We start from the raw sequence: 21061 nt of genomic DNA on the forward strand, positions 1-21061 counted from the left end.
TAATGTAGTTCTTGTTATTTCTAAAGCAAACATGAGTACTTTAGCTCGGGTCGAGTAGGCTAAATAAGCTATGTTGCCGACTTTATAAATATCGTCCACTGATATTGCGTTGGAAAGCAGTCCCGACAAAGTATCTTTGTATAGTCATACAAACTATATTTATTATATGTTTGTATGTTTATCATCGTGCTGAATTGTATATTTTAACATAGATTAAAGGATTAGTTGTCTACAACTTTAATCTATGATCCATCTATGGAATAAGGATCATATCCATCTAGTTCCTTTAAGTAACTACCATCCTTTACCACCTTAATCGATATTTAAAAAAAACATTTTGTATGTACAAATATTTTAGTACATTAGTTTAGGGGTTTTATTGTTGCGCTGGCGTAATAACACGCGTGCAAAATATCTCAAACAGCCGATAATTAGGACTAATTCAAGTAGCAGTACAGGGGGGGGGGGATTAATTTTTCAACTACTGTTCATAAAATTGTGTGGTATTATCACAAATACAAATCATCTCATTGGTCGAAACTTTTTTGACTCTAACATTTTGCTGGAACTCGTGTCGAAATGACTCTTTTATGCCTCAGTGATGGGACCCGCTGAAAAAAACATAAGTTAACTGTAATCGTCATAAACCTCGATAGATGATCAATATTCAACTTTATTCCCCTAAGGTTTCTCACTGTATAATCTATTCGCTCTCCTACATCACCTCTATCAGCTAGGCGCCGCGCTGTTGTAAAGGCGGTGCAGTATTAATGTTCCAATCTAGACACATAATTGAGTTTGTTCAGTTACCGACCGTGTTATAAATATTGAGAGACCATCAGAGGTCGAGGCACCGTAGTTCTAATCTGGTAATTGCATCTGCCAAAGTTACGGTCTATCTAGGCGAAACACCGTCATGTGTGTTTATGTTATGAGCTTCAAGTTCCATCGCTTAAATGAGTACGAAAATTTCTATTGTCATGAATATGTATTTTGAGAGGAATGAGTTAGTTTGTGCGTTAATGCAATTTATTGGAATATAGTTGTAAAAGGCCACTGGTTCGATTCTAAGATGTATTCTGGACAACAAACAATAGGGCGTTATAAGACAAGTGGTTTACGTTATATGTTAAATTCAGAAGATTGGACTGTTCCCTTCGAAAAACGCGTTTAATATGCTGAAAGCGTAGATAGATACTAGTAAGCATACATTAAATTATTTTTGACCATGAACTGCATGAATGTATTTCTTATAACATTTTGAATGTTGTTCATTTCTAGGAGTTTTAAGTCTCAATACAGTACACAAATATTTCAACTGTCCAGTGCTCAATCAAACCTTTTATCGCTGTTTATTCGGTTGGATTGTAGTTTATTACTGCATTGAGTAAAAAAGAGTGGAAAGTTAATAACTGTATTTTAAATCTTTTGTGTTTAAAGTACAACTACATCACCATTGTGAATAGTTGTAACTGTTGTGTAATTGCTGGGGTTCGAAAATTTCAGAGCCTTGGAGAATATCTGCTTTGAATAAGTAAGCTTAACCTATGATGTCAATAAACTTAATTCTATTTGACCTGGAATACCAGGTTTGCCAAATCATCTCAGACGGAGATAAATTATAATCGACATTACAGTATGCATGTAGCAATCAATTTATGATCTGAATTTAAAAAAAGTGGCTAAAAGTGGCCATACCTGATATCAAACATACATATTAATTACTTAGTTAATTACCCTAATAATGTATCATCAGGATGGGATGGTGGATGCGAAACGATACATCTGTAGTCGTATCGAGGTCGTAAGTATCGATAGCGTCTGTTTGATATATTAGACAAAGACTCCGCCCAATCATTATCGATAGTCGGAGAACAAGAGAAACAGAAGCTTGTATTGTAGTCACGTGTTCTCAATGTGCATGCATTCCTCAGCATCTACAAGCTATGTGCTATAAGACTGCCACTGGTCCATAAACAACAGTGGGGCATTCAAGTACTGATACCGATCTATGCATCGACTATATCGTTTACATTGTTTGATACCTCACCTAATTTCTCAACGAACATGTTAAAAATAGTGAGAAAATACGTTTTGTTGTCAGGAAATGTAGTGCAAAAGTTTTCAGGCTTAAGGTCGATTCACACACATCAGTTAGGCTGGTTTTATGCACCGCGACAGTCGCGAGTCGCGAGTCGTGCCACGTCTTGCGGCTGACCAAAATGTCACGCGACAGCGATACTTTTTTGTCGCGTTAACTCACATCCGGTGGTGGGGGAATTAAAGAAACCAGTCTGTTCTCAATCCAATGTTGTGTGTTGTGTTTGTGATGTGGAAGTGATTATTAAGTTGTTTAAATATACTGTAGACCCTGAAATGTTGTACACGTTAATGTCAAAACCCCAGTTATTTAAACAACACATACAATTTACAGTTAGAATTGGGTCAACCCTCTTAAAAATGTCATTACATAATATAATGATGTAATTTATATTACAAATAAAGAGTAAAGAACTTATTTATATGCTAATTATTAACGTTAATCAATATAAATATATGGAGAATATACCACGTGGAGTATGAAAAATACTACTGTCGCGCCGCGACTGTCGCGGTGCATAAACGTGCCCATTTGATCCAATAGAACTTGAACCGCGCGCGACACATTTTTTGAAGCTGCGATTCTAAAACCTGTCGCGGGTATTTAGAGATCTCCGAGTCGCTCGCGCGGCAGTTTGTCGCTGTCGCGGTGCATAAATGCTCCCTTAAAGGTCGATTCACACACATCAGTTACGGCACGTCACAGTAAAGTCACTTCAGGCACGTCACAGTTAACAAAAATATTCTTTAATGGATTTTCTATTGCGCTATCTACACTTATCCGTTGCAGTCCCGTCAGTCGCTCTACCGGCATCCGTCAGTCAATTTCAGATTTCTTTCCAACGATACTTTTTGATTGTTCGGACGCCTGACGGAACTGTTTGAGGTTAGAAAATAGTGTTATTGTTATTTAAATGGTTGCGTTTGTATTTTGAGTACTGTTTGTAACAATCAACAAGATGGACGATGATAATTTGATAGAATATAGGTTTATAAATTTAAAATTTGGACTATAAATTACTGTGAATTTTAGAGACGGAAGACTGACTGAAACCAACTGACGGACAATTGACTGAGAAATTGCGGATGCAACTGTGACTGGACTGTAACTGGACTGCAACTGGACTGTAACGGAACTGTGACAGGACTGATGTGTGTGAATCGACCTTTAAGGTACGTTTTGCCTGAAGCGACAGGTGCGACGGTCGCGCAGCGACCGTCGCTGAGCGGCAGTCGCGGGACACTGATCAAAGGGGTTTTGCATAGTCCTGTTTTGCTTGGAGCTACTGTCGCTAGAGCCGCGAGCTGCAGTCGCTGGGTACTGCTCCAAGACCAGTCAGGAGCGACAGTCGCTTAGCGACAGTTACATTTCTGATTGTTTTTATAGTCTACACCATTATGGCAAGTTCGGGAACCTTTTATTTTCGCTATATGGCGTCGGCCAACGGCTGTGATTAAGTTAAATTTTTAGTAGATTATTTAGATTGTCGACTTAAAAGACTCTAATTAAATTTTCGTTTAGGTGATTCAAACAAATATTGCTCTGTATAAATGGTTATCGATCAAATTGGTTTAAAAGTCAGGCGTGTCATATTTAAATATATAGAATGCCAATTATTAAAGTGATGTGGTTATTCAAATATTAATGGAGTATATCATGTAATTGGTATTTTATTCATTTACAATACAATCAATAAAATACAATTTTCACTCTGTGAGGAGGTTGTTTATAACACTGATTTCCAATTCAAGTTATGCTTGTGTACTGCAATTTACGGAGAAATTGAGTAATTTTATTACATTTTGGCTTGTGACATGGCAGTTTTGGAATGTTTCTTATAACAAATAACTAGGCCTACAAGGAATACTTCATTTGTTAAGTTTTACCTGTTTTACTAAGTGAATTTATCGATTTTATTTAGTGACTTTAAACTTAGTGCGCACTTTTGAGGTTAGGTGCACTGACGGTACCACGTCTCGTGACGCCAAAGAAGTTGTCGCTCCAAGCAAAACAGTCTACCACCCCGCGACTGCCGCTCGGCGACAGTCGCTTAGCGACCGTCGCACCTGTCGCTTCAGGCAAAACGTACCTTTAGGCTGGTTTTATGCACCGCGACAGTCGCGAGTCGCGAGTCGCGCCACGTCTTGCGGCTGACCAAAATGTCACGCGACAGCGACACTTTTTTGTCGCGTAAACTCACATCCGGTGGTGGGGGAATTAAAGAAATCAGTCTGTTTTCAATCCAATGTTGTGTGTTGTGTTTGTGATGTAGAAGTGATTATTAAGTTGTTTAAATATAGACCCTGTAGTGTTGTACACGATAATGACAAAACCCCAGTTATTTAAACAACACATACAATTTACAGTTGGAATTGGGTCAACCCTCTTAAAAATGTCATTCCATAATACAATGATGTAATTTATAGTACAAATAAAGGGTAAAGAACTCATTTATATATTAATTATTAACATTAATCAATATAAATATATAGAGAATAAACCACGTGGAGTATAAAAAATGCTACTGTCGCGCCGCGACTGTCGCGGTGCATAAACGTGCCCATTGGATCCAATAGAACTTGAACCGCGCGCGACACATTTTTTGAAGCTGCAATTCTAAAACCTGTCGCGGGTATTTAGAGTCGCTCCGCGGCAGTTTGTCGCTGTCGCGGTGCATAAATGCTCCCATTTAACTCAATAGAACTTGAGTCGCGCCGCGACACGCGACACGCGACTGTCGCGGTGCATAAAACCAGCCTTACGGCTTGTTGCAGTCCAGTCACTTCAGGCACGTCACAGTTAACAAAAATATTCTTTAATGAATTTTCTATAGCGCTATCTACACTTATCCGTTGTAGTCCCGTCAGTCACTCTGCTAGCATCCGTCAGTCAATTTCAGATTTCTTTTCAACGATATTTTTTAATTGTTCGGACGCCTGACGGAACTGTTTGAGGTTAGAAAAAAGTGTTATTGTTATTTAAATGGTTGTGTTTACATTTTGAGAACTGTTTGTAACAATCAACAAGATAGACAATGATAATTTGATAGAATATATGTTTATAACTTAACAATTTTCACTGTAAATTACTGTAAATTTTAGAGACGGAAGACTGACTGAAACTAACTGACGGACAATTGACTGAGAAATTGCAGATGCAACTGAGACTGGACTGTAACTGAGAAATTGCAGATGCAACTGAGACTGGACTGTAACTGGACTGTCGGAACTGTGCCTGAACTGATATGTGTGAATCGACCTTTAGTTTTCTAGTTCCGGATTGAACATTTAGAAAGTATATACTTTCCTTTTTTAATAATATGCATGCAGTTGTCAATAGTGTTTTATTAACTTTTTGCCAGGGAACAGTCTAAAACCCTGACTTACTGTTGAACTTTTTTTGCATTGATGGGAAATCTAATGAACTACGTGCAAAATTGACCGTTTTCAGAATCAAACCAGAAACCTTTGGCTTAAAAAGCACTAAACCAACCGGCTACATTGTCTGTCAATATACTATTGGAAAAATGTAAAATTTATAATTAGTACGAACTCTCGTAACGATGTTCTCGTGTCAACACTTTTTTCGTGAGCACTTTTCGTTTGAAATCCCTTTTCCCCAACAAATCGTGGTTCGATTCTCTCCTTGAAGACACAATACAACCAAGACCTTGCACCGCCCTTGTACAGATTACCCTATCCAATGACTGCGTGGGACGCGCCTAGTTATCTTCTCTCGTCTTCAAAAACGCCGAAATGCCTCCACGTCGTGCGTTGCCCGTGTGATTAGTTTTACACTCACTTTTTACCGATTGAGTATGCTTGGTTCAAGGGCTGTGAGTGATTTTTGATCGCCACACGCTTTCACTGGAACATCGAGATTATTGATTATAGATTGTTTGGGTGACTTGTAGCATTTGACGGTTTGTACTGTCGTGATTCAGCAGATTATTTTGTATTCGAGATGGTTGCAGATTTTAAATTTATTTTTAAATTGTCAAGAGTATTACAATAAAATCATTACAAACTTACGCAACACTATATCAAAAGCGGAGAAAGGTTGCGAAACTATTTTAGAGTATTATACCAGTAGATCATCAGACTTGAATCACAGACAATGGAATAAACATTAAAGTATTATATTGTCTGTGCTTGAATTACTTGCTTAGTGAAAAGATTTGTTCGTTCTCCTGCCTTTAACTCAAACGCTGTTAATGTATGAGAATGTAATTTTACTTTCCAATTTATAAACTTTAGCATTAACTTGAATTGCTCGCCTAACTTGAGATGACATCCTTATCAATGCTTTGTAACTTACTCCTGCTGTAACAACACATGTTTGATTGATGTGAGAAAAACAAAAATAAATAAACGTAAAAATGCTTATAATGATCTCACACAGTTGTCATTGTGCATCTTTTCCATTTTCGGAGTCCTTGTCGGTACCTTTATGCAGTTTCCCTCAGGCTTAACAGTTTTCACCCCTAACCGACGTAACTCAACCCCACACCCCCGCGCAATGTGACATCCCCACAGACACGTCTGCCGGAAGTGGCTGAGCTGAGACAACAGCTGACACGTCCATGTACCGGAAGTGGTCCAATCAGCTGTTTGGCAGTCACTCAGCTTCTCGCAGTGTTTGCTGTGAGAAGCCGCTGCTGTGATTGTATTTACACTTGCCCAGCCTAACACATAACACATGCTGGTGTGTTTGTAAACTGTAGCGTCGCTAATGGTGGATTGGGCAACTCGTTGCAACACTTCTTTGATTTGGCGCTTTAAATGTAACGGTGGGGTTGTTGATTTACAATAGGATTTTGTGAACGTTGAAATTATTTGGGTGGAAGCTTTGACTAGTGGTAGAAATGCTGCTCCATATACGGGTAGGGATGTCTACTTCAGTATCTTCAATAACAAACCATGTCCATGTCGACTATGGAAGTTTGGAGTTTTTATTGTAGTAGTATATGTTGGTGACCTAAGCTATATGGCATAGGCCTTTACTACGTAGCTAGGGCCTATATAGGCTATAGAGAGACTATATAGGTCTATTGCCTATACGTCTGTTGTAGATTACAGAACACTCAGAAGAAACAGGTGAAATTTCCTTAGACTCTGTTGCCGATTCTTTGATAGCAGCAATATCTGCTCTACTCCTTTTAGAGAGATTTGGGTTAGAATTGCCTGATTTTTAGAGCCATCAATTTATTAATTTTTAGAATAGGTCTTTACCACTTAGAGAAAGTAATGTAATAAAAAATCTATTATTTGTTCGAATTCAAAAGCTTTCACTACTACAACGTGTAACAAATTGTAAGTTGTTTTAAGGACTAAGTAAGTGATTTATTTTTGCAAATACGAAACTTCTATCTCTTATTTTAACAGAATTGAGGACATTATGTGCGATATACATTCTAGTTTCCATACACTGTGTTTGAAAGCCTATAAACTTTAACAATTCTTAAGATTCTTCCCATTTCATTAGGCCTACAACAGTTGCAGTCTCGTACTCCATCTTTTTTTACTCTATAATTACAAACTAAAAAGTATAAATTAGTTTCACATGACGCATCACCTTATATTTCATCAAATTACAAAGGTTTTGCACTTAAGTTTAATTTATGACAACAAATTTGAAATAGTAATTATTACCAACCAACTTCCTTTGTATCCGTCTGTATAATGCGTGTGATTTATTTCTCCAACACCTGATGCAGGCTACAAGGTGGTGGTGAAAGTGCGAAGGAGAAGGAAAGTCTGTGTTAATTATTGGCTGATCATGACACGAGTGTTGTAATAACACGTTTGACCTTATGATCACCGCACCAGCTGTACACGAACCAACACGCGGCGACACGTGACGTGTTCTCGTGCCACGCCCTCCGCGCACCGCGCACTGCCGGCAAATATGGTAATCAATGAATATTCCATATGAGTAAGTTAGGTCATTGTCACTAGACGTGAGTGTAGAATGAAGCGAGATGCCTTGTGTTGTGTAGCTTTGCTGACTAAAAAAACAGTTGTTTCATTAGCAAGGGTTGTTTATTAAAAAGCCCGTTCAAGGACAGTTTGGTCCGGTTTCGAACCATAAAAACTACTAACTTTTCTCACAATCTAACTGGCGTCCTGTTGATTATCAGGCTAGCACTTCAACCACTTAGATAAAGGATAGATAATTATATTGCAGAACTAGTGCTCAAAGTTTAAATACCGCTTATGATATTCAGACAGAATATAGATCGAGCTGGAATTATGGATGATATACAAACTAAACGTTTAACGAACCTCTTAATACTTACGGAAATATGTCAAGGGAAATAGGTTGTGCCACGAATGCAATATGTGAAACCGGCTAGGAACTTAACGCTTGGATGACTTCTTCCTGATGTTCACCAACTAATACATTATGCCTTACAACTACGGTGTAGTTTAATCAACGATTAAATACTGCCACGAGTCAGTTGTATTCACATTTGAATCAAATAACGGAATTCTTAATTCTTCACTATCGAAGGAGTAAAGTTACAATGTCTTTCTCGATTCATCCCGTAGAATCGCCAGCCGAGTCCCCCAACTCCTGCACATCTGCAGAAGAGATACTACCCTAGTCGTAGTGAGTGACATTACTGTAATTGCTGGACAGATCACTCTACACCCGCTGGTTTGTTGCTCTACTGCTGTTAAGATTAATGTTAAAGAACAGTTCAGCAGCGACCAACAGCTGGTTTACGACTGCAGTGTTGTGCCACTAGGTCGTGCTTTCTGAGAAATACCACTCTTGACACTGACCACTCGGAGCGCAGGATACTGGAGGACCATGTATGAATTTTCTTTGGGGAGTATTTTCATTAGTGGCATAGTTCCATCGGATACGCAACAATAAAATGAGAGCGTGGACTAACACATTTGGCATACATGTTAACGATCTTATTTCAGGAAACACCTACGAATAACATCACCATTGCGTGACACTAAAAGATAATAATGAAGAGGCGGAAGTGGTGATAAGAAAGGAAGCTGTTGCTGGGTCGTTAACTTTGATAACGAGTAAATGACAGCAAAGATATTGAATGTAACTCGCGATATCGTTAGCAGTTCCCCCGTCGTAAATCAATGCTACTGTGTTAAGAGGTAGAAGCTGATAAATTACTCTTCTCTAGTCATTCTCGCATTGCTGGTTTATTGGGCTACAATCTGCCAATGTTTTATATTGATTGTGACTCACAATCTGGGACTCTCGTGATATCGTTAGCAGTTCCCCCGTCGTAAATCAATGCTACTGTGTTAAGAGGTAGAAGCTGATAAATTACTCTTTAGTCATTCCCTCATTGCTGGATTATTGGGCTGCAATCTGCCAATGTTTTATATTGATTGTGACTCACAATCTGTGACTCTCGTGATATCGTTAGCAGTTCCCCCGTCGTAAATCAATGCTACTGTGTCTAAGAGGTAGAATCTGATAAATTACTCTTCTCTAGTCATTCCCACATTACTGTGTTCGTATATTGTGGAGAATATGTACGCAGAGTGAGTTTAGAATGTAGGGAATGACCTATGTTTTATCATATTCCTTGGGCATATGTTTGTTTCAATACAATGTTGTCACACTGGGTTTGTTGTCTTAACAGTGCACTATTCTAAAATGTGCTTTCTTGTAGTAATTACTTTATTTGTCACTCTCCAGCCTAACAACGTTTGTCCCATTACAGAACACGAGTCTCTACATAGTTTTCACGCTTCTGCAGTGGTTGTGATCTCTCAGTGGGATGTAGGTCAGATAGTCAGGGTAGTTGGGTAGTTCGTGAAATGTCTAACTCGACCACTGTTGATCGGATTACCTACTGCACGATGTACTCTTTACGTAACTTGACCACGGCATTATGGAACAATCCAGAGAACTATTTGTTCAACAAGATTTGGAAACTTTGTTTGGGCGAAATCCTGAATTTATTTAATGCATGGTTGACTTGTGGGTACGTGAGATAGCCATCATGCATGACTTTAACCTGTATATTGTTTAACATCTTAACACCCATACTGTAAACTTTGACTATTAAGTCATGTAAATTGTCACAACTGCGTTTCTCCATAGAAAATAAATTAGAGATTATTGTGTGCTGATTTTTACTTACATTAGGAAATCCAGTATAAAGTTCTAAATTTAAAGAATAGTGTAGGTATTCTGGCAACCGCTAGAGAAGTGGTTGAAGATGAAGAATCTCATGTATAAGGAAATATTTAATTGATTGTGGGAAACTATACCTTGTATCAAAAACAATTTTGCTTCAAAATGGTACAATGCACGATAATTTTAACATTTCCCTTAATTTCGTATACTTTCGATTGACTTTTTCTGCCTGGCACCTCTGCACACACCAGAGATGAAGTCATAATCCCCTGTAGGCGGGTGGAAGCAGTAAATTGGCTCGATAAGCAGCCCGGCTACAGCAACAGCCGGTAATGTATACAAGGGTATATTGCTCTCTCGACCACCGTAGTGTTTATATCTTGGCACACCTCCAAGACTGCAGTCCACAGCTCACAACACGGTGGCCGATACTGACACAGAGTACAGGGTGTCCCAGAAACTACTTTACAGCTTTGTCAGTTTGTAACTTAAATAGGCTCTCGTCTGACATTTGACTTTTGGAAACTGAAGTAGTGGACATCTATTTGGACCATCCCCAGCTGTAGGAATACCAAATTATATTTTCTCCACTATGATAGTTCATATGACATAAAAGATGCTATCGTTTAAAATAAGTCGTTCCCTTTCAGTTCGGCTTGGTAGAAAAGTTGGTGTGTACTAAAGAAACCACCGAAACCGTGGCCACCTTGAAGGGTTTTGTGATAGTTTATAGAAACATCAAATAGGCTACAGTGTCAACCTTAGAGTTTGGTTGTTATATTAACCTGTGGATACTAGAGTAAAGATCCCATCTATTTGGACCAGCTACGGTCACATTTTCGTTTAAATGTAACATTTTTAATAACCTCAATCACTTTCGATAGTGTGATACATTTTTGGGACGTAAAAGGTGCTATAGTTGAAAGCGAGTTTTTCCTTTCAGTTTAACGAGATTGAAAGGCTAACGCAGCCGAAATAGGCACTGTAATTGAAAGCAGACGCTCACCAACGTCGCTCATTTTCATTTGAATTCCTGCTTAAAATATTTAACTATGAATGTGTCTATTGATTCCCCTTCATTGTTATAATATTTAACATAGAATTGGGGATTTGACTTATTTTCTAACTATTGCATTCGTTATGTGTAGTCGTAATATATAGGCCTATTACCAAAGATATTGAATTTGTTTCAGGGATTTCAATTTTAACTAAGGATATGTATTTTCACCAAAAATCGCATAAACTACCAACACAACAGGCAGCGATCTAGCATTGTGCCAAACATTGACGACAATATTGTTAGTGACAAATACGATCGGTTTGGCGACCTTCCAAACTAGCCGAGGCTTGACAGTTGGCGAGCTAAAGCCAACAAACCCAACAAAGCACTGTCCACTTACACTTTACCTCTGCCACTCTGCAGTTCAAAGTCCGCACAGTTTTAGCTCAGTTTGCTAACTCTGCCATCTCGAGTGCTTTGAACAGACTGCCAAGAAGATAATTATTGGGGTTTATGTTACTATGTGTAATTCATTTGTTCTGGACGATTACTACCTGCCATGCGTCTCATGAGATCAAAAGATGAAAGTGGATTCGAGATCGTCCGAGTCTTAACATGTTGACCGTCTCATCATTTGTTGGGATGAAACAAAAAGTGTGTGTGGTTTGATACATTGTCGGTTTGGTATACAGTAAAGCACCGGTTATCCGAATTCTATGATTCAAGAGGTAAAAGGGCTTCCGAATGCGTTCGGCATACGTCCCGATTCGTGGAAAATCGGCTTATCACCACTTAAAAATTGCCTTGTAGCTAAAAACAGATCTGATAAATGTTTTGGTGGTATTTACACGCTATTCTTGCAATAACGGTCATAGTAATTCGGAATTTTTGTAATTTAGCAATGCCCAAAATGAGCTGTAATTTTACTATACCGTACTTTTAAACTGTCCTTGCACGCTGTTTAGTAGGCATTAAGATGTTAAATTTAATTATACTGTAGTTTAATGTTGATTCATATTTCTGTGTGTGTTTTTATGCCTGTGGTATTTTTAAAAGTTTTTAAAAGGTACAGTCCATAACCTCTACTATTTTACGCCGACCAGGTCGCCCATTTGTTAGACTGTTTCGTTAATTAATTATAACCCAATGATAATGACATCTGGACCCAGAAACCTGCTTGGGAGTATTTGGGGGGAAATACTAAGTAAACAAAATGAATTATTAACAACTAGGGTTCTACAGCTATTTTAAGTCATATTCATATAGTTTTAATCATGCATATTCATCATAGTTATGCAAAATATGCACAATGTCGTGACTAAAACGCTATTAGTTAAGAGCTGTATTTACTACAACATAAGCTTAAGCTATCCTGTTGACCGTCTTTAAGCACTGTGCAATTAGAGCAACTTAAAAGTTGCAGGTAAATCGGCTATTATGCAAACAACTCGACTCTGTTACACCACGTCCATGCAGCCGTCCACGTTAACCGTTTACGATTAACGTTAACGCCGGATTAATCCATTAACGGTTAATGGCTCCGGTCCTTGTACCTTGATACCCCGCTGCGGTGAAGTGTCCACCGGCCTGACGCGGCGTTTCGCTTAGTTTAATGAGCCAAATAATGGACTACAGCACGCGAACCTGGTTTGGAAATTTGGAACCTGCTTTTTACCGGATTTTTGGGCCGGCGTAAAAGTACCGTTTTGTAACGTTTTAAAAGTGGATGCTGTGAAGTCGAATAATTAGACCAGATGACTAAACTGTTTCTGGACTGGACGTTTGCAGTTGTTCATAGGATTACTTGGGGAATTATATTTGTGTTTTATACACAATCGGAATGTTTACTAAGAGAATGGTCCTTACCCCGGACTTGTTGGTCCATCTCGACATTTTAATTGGGTTGCATCATTAATTAGTAGCCTAGTGACAAATTATATTTTGGTCAAGAAATGATGACTGGGACGGGTGGCGTCGTCCTGTAATCCAGCTACTGGGAGGTCACGAATTGTGGATATTTATAGGCATGCACTGTGGATGCGATGCTCCCTGGTGAGGATTAACGTCCGCACTAGTGAGTACTACAACTATCCGCAGTACTATCCTGATAATTAGACCAATTCGTTAATTACAAGGAAAAATGTGGTTCGGATTCCACTATAAAACTGTAGGTCCCTTAGTTGCCATTAGCAGTATGGGCTATTAATTAACAGCTGTGTCTAAGGAATATGTCGGCCTTAATCACTAACAAGACTACAAGAGATCGCGCCACTCATCCTACACTCATCCTTCACTCATATTTGGGTTAAAATACGCACATAGTAGCGTCCCCATCTTAAATAATTGATTGATTGATTGATTGATCCCTCTCAGAATCGAATTACCGCCTTAAGATTTGAAGACTAGAAATATAACCAATCCTTGAGAATTTACAGTTTTCCATAACTTATTACGCAGAGTTTTATTTCTTAAAAAGCAGTTCCTTTCACCTTTTTTCAAGATTCCCGATGTTGTAAAAATTCAGTCTGACAGTTACGTAAAATACCTGCAATAATATTTTTAACAAAAAAACTCAACTTAGCAACAATGAACTTAATACAAACTGTAAAAAATAACACCTTGATGATGAGATAACTTCAACCATGAGATTAATTCTTGTGTAAAACACAAGGTTACATTTTATAGTTACAATGACCTTTTAGGTACGTAAAAATTGTAATAACGAATATCGTCGCGTGCCACACCACTTTACTGATCACGATTAAGCCAGATCTTTCATGTAGATAGTATTTTCAATAAAAAACACTAAATGGTAACACAATGATGTTAAGTTACTTTTACTCACCATGAAAGTTCGTAGGACCTGGAATAGATGCTTGTTGTTAATTTAATCATGCCATGGTATAAAATAGTTTTCACATTTACAAAGTTTTCGCTTGTTTAAGTGTAGGAATTTTGTACGGTTTAAAGTAAACAAAATAATTATGAATTATGTTTGTGAATCCTGCCACCATAGGGTGGGGTGGGGGCGGCTTTGGTCTTTAGAAAATGCAGACATTTTAAAAGTTAAGATTTTTTTCCTTAAACACGTCATCTATTAAACTTCTAAAATACTCATCCACGCTTGAGCAGCCATCCTGTGTTCATCAGACTTATTTTTAAGTACATCCCTCATTATTTGATTTTTGTATCTTCTTAAGACTGAACAGAATGACCTGTTTCTTGCTTAGAGTGCTGTACCTCGGTGAGGTTTTTATTTTGTGATTTTTCAGTTGTTGCTGGCTTTGTGTATCAATCTAATTATGTTTTTGACACTTTCTCACCTGAGGACCAGATTCTAGGAACGTTTTGAAAACTTTGTGCATAGAAAGTCCGCAATTATCCATCAAATAACATCTACTTCTGTTTGTTCCAACTACAGTATATTGACGTCTACATGTATTGTTGCAGGTGATATACTGACGGGAGTGTGCTACGTTGGTCTGTGGAACGTAGAAACTCTCCGCAGCTTCGTGTTAGCCCCTCTGCTGGTCTATCTCGCCCTAGGGACAGTGTTTCTACTGGCAGGCTTCGTCTCTCTGTTCCGCATCCGTACAGTCATGAAACACGATGGCACCAAGACTGACAAGCTAGAGAAGCTCATGATTCGCATCGGAGTGTTCTCCGTTCTCTATACGGTAAGTGTTTGGATAAATTACCTGTTCTTTTAAAATAAGTGTCTGTGGGCAAAGATTTTTAAACTAAGCACTCTCTATGATTGGCTCTTTTAAGGCATGTCGCACACTGAGTCCTCTCAGTTCAGTCGGTTCCGCAAGTTTCGAAAACTATGTATTCAAATGTAGAGCCGCACACTGGGTCCGTTCCGTCAGTTCAGTTCAGTCCGCTCCGTCCGTCTCAGCCACTTTTTGGTTAGCGAGCGATTTGGACGGACAAGACGGAAGAACTGGAGGCGGCATGCATGTGCAGAGTACATCAGCCAGTGTTATTCAACTGAATTTGGGTGGTCTGACACATATTTGTAGTAGGCCTACTTTGATTTTTTAATTAAAGATGAGTTCCAATGAACGACTTATTTCTGTTGTACAAACGTATCCATTGTTGTACGACCTGTCACACAAGGATTACTACAATGTTACAATGACGGAGGTGATCATCCTCTTCTGCAGCTAGTGCCAATGCTATATCAGCAATTTATTTGTCACTACTGCTGGAACTCATAATCGCACTAACGGAAACCCCGGCACAAATTTATAATTTACTTGCGAACAATGACAGCGTCTTTTGTCCACTGGCGTTTGGCGCTCAAAAACAACCGAACTGACGCAGTGTGTGGGAAAACTGCCTGAACTAAGCTGACTGACCTGAGCAGAGCTGAGCCGCGACTGGTATGTTTTCTGTGACTGAACTGAGCGGACCCAGTGTGCGACGTGCCTAATATGTTCCTATACAAATTTGCTACACCTGGTCCATGTAGAAAGGGGTCTCTTATGTATCCAAAAGTAGGATAATATCCCCTGATATCTGTGAATAATGCCATACAATTTTACTATTTGGTGAAGCTCACCATAGTTTTGATAAGTATGGTATTATTATAGGATTTTATTTAGAAGTACAGTGACTTTTACCTGTTGGGATTAAAGCTAAGAACTAAGTTTATACAGAAGAATTGTTTATTATGTCCAAGAAACCTGGATCTGCAGTCAAATTCATTTTTTTATAAAGTCCAGGATCTTTACAACATTGATAGATTTAAATTTTTTTTTAACATTTAACCTACTTAAACACGATTTTGGTATGATTACTTATCCAAACTCTTCAAGTTTCATTCCATTTCTAAGTGTTTAAGTTCCTTCTATTTGCTAAATAGGTGCAATATAAGTCTCAGCAAAACAATGTTTTGAAAAACTAAAGCGCTGGTCTAAAACATTCATGATGAGTTATGACTCATAGGGATACATCTCTATTTTTTCTTTAAGTCTTCCAAATGTATTTCCTTTTTATGGTTTAGTGAAGAAAACCGTCATATCCCTGGCAAACATTTGTAATAGAACAATGCAAATTTAATCCTAGGGCTTAATAATCCTATAGGTACTACCGTATATATGGGAAATCAAGTGTTTTGAAGAGTTCTCACATCCCCATTTAAACCCATATTGGACCTAAAAAGGATGAATATTTTTCATTGTGTATTGTGTATTTTCATACCGACACCTTGTCTCTAAGTAAATGGTTACTAGACTTGCATCATAAAAATCAAATTTGGAAACGTTTTGCATTGCACCCCCAACAAAAGCCATATTTGACATTGGAAAGGGTGAAGATTTGAAGCATATTGGTATTTAATACCAAACCACATCAGTAGGTTAAATGGCTAGACCCAAGTAAAATACAATATAATGTGTGTTTTCCAGGTACCCGCACTCATCGTGGTAGCCTGTCTGTTCTACGAGCAAGGCTACTTCGACCACTGGATGGTGACTTGGCACATGGACATGTGTTCTCGCCACAACTCCTACAGCATCCCCTGTCCTCTGAACCGCGAGGTCGGCAGAAAGCCAGACTTTGAAGTTTTCATGATCAAATACCTCATGTGCCTCATCGTAGGCATCACATCTTCCTTCTGGATCTGGAGTGGGAAGACGTTCAACAGCTGGAAGGAGTTCTTCCACAGGGTGCGAGGACGTCGAGTGGAGGCGTACGTATAATGTACATATGCGAAACTTGTATATTTGTAACTATGATTTAATGTAAGAATGACCCGATATTTGTATATTTTGCGAGTCTTGTTCAAAGAAAACTTTATGAATGAGGATGATTTTGAGGGAGTGTAAAGTAGCTTATTTAAACAATCTAAATTTGTACTTTAATTTCAACGGATTTGAAATTAAATCAAAACTAAAATTCCTGTGTTCCTAGTTGTAGCTAACCTAATTCAGAACACATGGATCTAGGTGTTATTTTTGATTTGTTTCCAGTTTCAATTAAAACTCCTTAAATTATCTAGAAATTAATCTTTAGGATTGTTGCAGAAGGGGTAGTTTATGAGTTATTTTAATAACGTTTAAAATTTATGTTTACTAGGTAACTATGCTCCCTTAGTATTGGAAGTAATTAATGAATTAAATGGGTGTAAAAAGTGTAAATGTCTTTTGTAAATCTTTCTCCATGATGACATATGTTAGTTTTCTTTGATCAAGACTCAACAGTGCAACTATTTATCATTGCTTGAGCATTGAATTGATTCAATATCTTTTACCACCTGAAATATTTTACATGTTACAGTACCATATTATTTGAGTAGTAACATTTTTGTATTTGGTCCTAATAATAACATCAAAATATTAACAAAAAAATACTATAAAGTTTTTTTACAAAAAAATATTTAACTACTTAGCTTTGTCTGTACAATGCAATTAATCGATTCAAATTTATGTTTTGACTATTAAAAAGAAATAGCATAAATACATAATATGTAGGGTTAAAATTTATATATTTTGAATATAGGACTTATCATTGAAACGTGTGTTAATCTAGCAATATTATTTAGAAATGTTGCTAAATAAACATCCCATTGAATAGCGGTAAAATATGTTGAATCAAACATTGTAATATAAAAATCAAAATGCAGCTCAAACAAATATTTAGTTAGTGTTGTTTTTAAGTTGTACACATTTTTACTAGTCCAACGTTTTGTGTTTGTAATTTAGTTTTGAGGTTCGATATAATGACACCAATTGATGACACAATATTTAAAAATATTGACAAAACTGTTATTGTATATTGTTTATTGTAATTTTGTAAGTTGTTATTGCGATTTTTGCATTTATCCTTGTTGTTACAAGTAGTATGAATAGAGTAGATGTATTATAAGTAGAGGTTTAAGCCTCATAATCACCTCTTGGTTAAAATAAATAATTTATTTGCAAAATGGAATACGCTTTTATTTATAAAGTTTTGTTTTCAACATTTGACACACCATAACAAGTTTGTTGTTATACAATTTGTTGTGTTGTTAACTTCTCTTTAATTTTTCAAACTTGCTGTCTTCAATGTTTTGCTGTCCTTCGCTGTTTATTCTATGTCTCATAAATGTTATCTGTCTCAGTGTTTTTGTTTCAAATATTTATACAATTTGTTGAACTACTGTCAATTTCTGCGGTGCTAAAAAGTTCCATTTTGTAATGATCAACTTAAAAGTATATTTTGGCTTTGAATCTTGTATTTAAATTATTCAAATATGTATTTTTCATTCTGCTTGTTTGTTTACTACCTTACGCTAAGATTAAAGTAAAGTTTGTAAACCTTGCTTTGCCATTCCTAATGGAAAGTAATTATTAAAATAAGACCATCACATTTTTTACTTTTGCTAAGAACTTTTCATTTTAAAAATGAATACTGTAATAAATATATTATTGGGAGATGCATTCAACTTTATGTCATTGTAAAATAGTTGAATTTAGACCAGCTTTTGATATTTCGTCATCATATCATTTTTCTACTAGATTTATTTAAAAAAAACCGTTTGAACTTGAAAGAATGTAACTCTTATCCCTCTACACTATGTGTACTCTTCCCCGAACACGAGTTTTCACATTTATGTAGACAGCTTTTACTAATTATTCAATAGAATTAAATACTGGCAACATAGTATTAGAACTTGGCCATCATTGTGGTTTAAAATTCTAACCAGTTATAAATAAAACAGTACATTTTTAAAGTTGACCATTGATTTTTTAAATGGCTCTTTTGGTTGATCTGTATTGTTTCTTTTTATACAATTAGTGCTGGTAACATAAAAATGTTTTGCTTTAACTACTTGTAGGGATAATATTTCTATTTTTGAAATCAAATAACTTAATAGATGATCCAACAATTGCTTGTATAATATCAACAAATACATCACAGATGACAATTTTTTTAAAGAAAATTGTTATGCACAATAAACACACATCAATGTAGCCTCCAATTATCAATTTGACCAGGCACAAAACATATCCCTTGTAACATTGTATCATATCTGTTTTTTTTTTCTCTCAGAGGAGCCAAAATTCTTTTTGTTCACCCTGCTAGAAAAAAAATAAAGTTCAACTCTGGGGTTCTTGCATGTTATGTTTTTCTGCCAATCATCCTGTTCGAAAACTATTTATGGCTTGCAACACCGATCAATATTTTAAAGAATATAAAAATATTGTCCACACTATCGAACACAGGGGTATCTTCCATTGGAGAGTCGTGTTAATTCGTTTTTATATTGTTGCCTTTCTGAATAAAACATGGAAATAAATAAAATTCATTGACCGTGATTTCTAACATGGAAACTATATCATTAGCAAGTTTCATTCAACATAACTGCACTCAAGGTGTTAATATTAAAAAATAAAACCAGGTACAGATGTTATATCAATAATTTAATCACCCTCAGGTATATGACAATGTTGTTAGACAACTGTATTAACTCTATTCATGCCTGTTATAAACTACAATGATGACGAGGGAATGGAGGAGAGTAGAGGAAGGATTATGGAAGGAGAGAGAGAGGGAGAGAGAGAGAGAGAGAGAGAGAGAGAGAGAGAGAGAGGTCATTGCACTTATGGAGAATATGTTTCTACCGCCTACAGATTTACTCTCTTTGTCTCTCTCGTTTGGTTCCTCCATTTCTCTCTCACACAAGTCGTTCTTCATCTTAATATCTACGACTCCCTCGGATAGATATGTTAGCTATTAACTCTCTAGACAGAATCATCTTGATTTACACCTGTGTAAATTCTATGCAGGAATTAATGGTAATAGCCTCCCTGTGAAATGTAATAGTGATAGTCAATATCATACTTTATTGACGATAGGGTTCTTATTTGCTACCATTACACGAATTTTCGCCAATCCCTAAACCTTGCTCTAAGATTTTTTAGTAAACTTATTCTGCTAGTAAACTTATTATTGAATAGTAAAAATTTACTACTGTAGGAATTCATTATTATTTAGTTCAATGCTATGTCAATTTGATATTGATTGGCAATTGGAAGATTTGTGATTTCGTTTTTGCAAAAACAAAATGTATTTGATGCTTTAAAATTCATTCATGAATGAATGCAATTTACACAATTTGTCTAGGTACTAAAAAAAGTTTGTTCATTACATATCTTTTGTCTTGTTGATCGAATATGTTCAATATATATTTTAGTATATGTATATAAGACTGATTTCTTATTGTATGTACATTGTTTATTTTTATCAGAAACATCACTTTTGAAATTCACTTATTTTTTAAGACGTTAGTTTATCTAAATGTCACACAGAAATTCGATTTTACTCGAAATAAACGACCAAACTATATTTATAAGATGTTTATATTGTAAAAATTATTTTACAACTAAGATATCGAAAAGCTATATCAAAATGGACGTACAATATTACATTTGGAATTTTTAGTTATATATTTGTATTGTATTTTTTTGTATATTTGTACATTCTGCTGGTACAGTCGTTTTCATATGACTGTTTAGTTTAGTTAATTTGTTAGATCCCGTTTGTAAGTTACCTTACTTACGAGCTGAGTCTTGTTCAGCCCAAAGTAAATAAACGATCTTTGTACAGTTTGAGGTTTTTCTTTTTAACTGCCTGAATTTCCCCACCATTTTTATGTTTTTTAAATTCTTACTAGTTAACTATATCCCTGTTTTTTTTCTTTTTTTTATGTTCAGTCGTAATAGTAACTATTGTGGATTAATAGTTTTATAATTGTACTACTTTTGATAATGATAACTACTGTATTGGATGATAACTGTCGTCATCTAATTAATTTCAAATATTTTAAAAATTATATCAATTTAAAC

General features: G+C 36.5%; 1 protein-coding gene across 1 annotated transcript in view; it reads left to right on the top strand.

The window, feature by feature from the left end:
• LOC129000095 (frizzled-2-like) overlaps positions 1-20827 on the top strand; it is a 70149-nt gene extending 49322 nt beyond the window's left edge. Inside the window, exons 2-3 of the mRNA XM_054426986.1 lie at positions 14679-14905; positions 16640-20827. Of these exons, the coding sequence (XP_054282961.1) occupies positions 14679-14905; positions 16640-16933 (521 nt within the window). The 3' untranslated portion in view covers positions 16934-20827. The remainder of the gene's footprint in view (positions 1-14678; positions 14906-16639) is intronic.
• The last annotated feature ends 234 nt before the right edge of the window (positions 20828-21061 follow it).

The sequence above is a fragment of the Macrosteles quadrilineatus genome, unplaced genomic scaffold (genome assembly GCF_028750875.1).
Source record: "Macrosteles quadrilineatus isolate MER2022 unplaced genomic scaffold, UCM_ALF_1.0 Scaffold_8__2_contigs__length_117827958, whole genome shotgun sequence".
NCBI classification, from domain to species: domain Eukaryota; kingdom Metazoa; phylum Arthropoda; class Insecta; order Hemiptera; family Cicadellidae; genus Macrosteles; species Macrosteles quadrilineatus.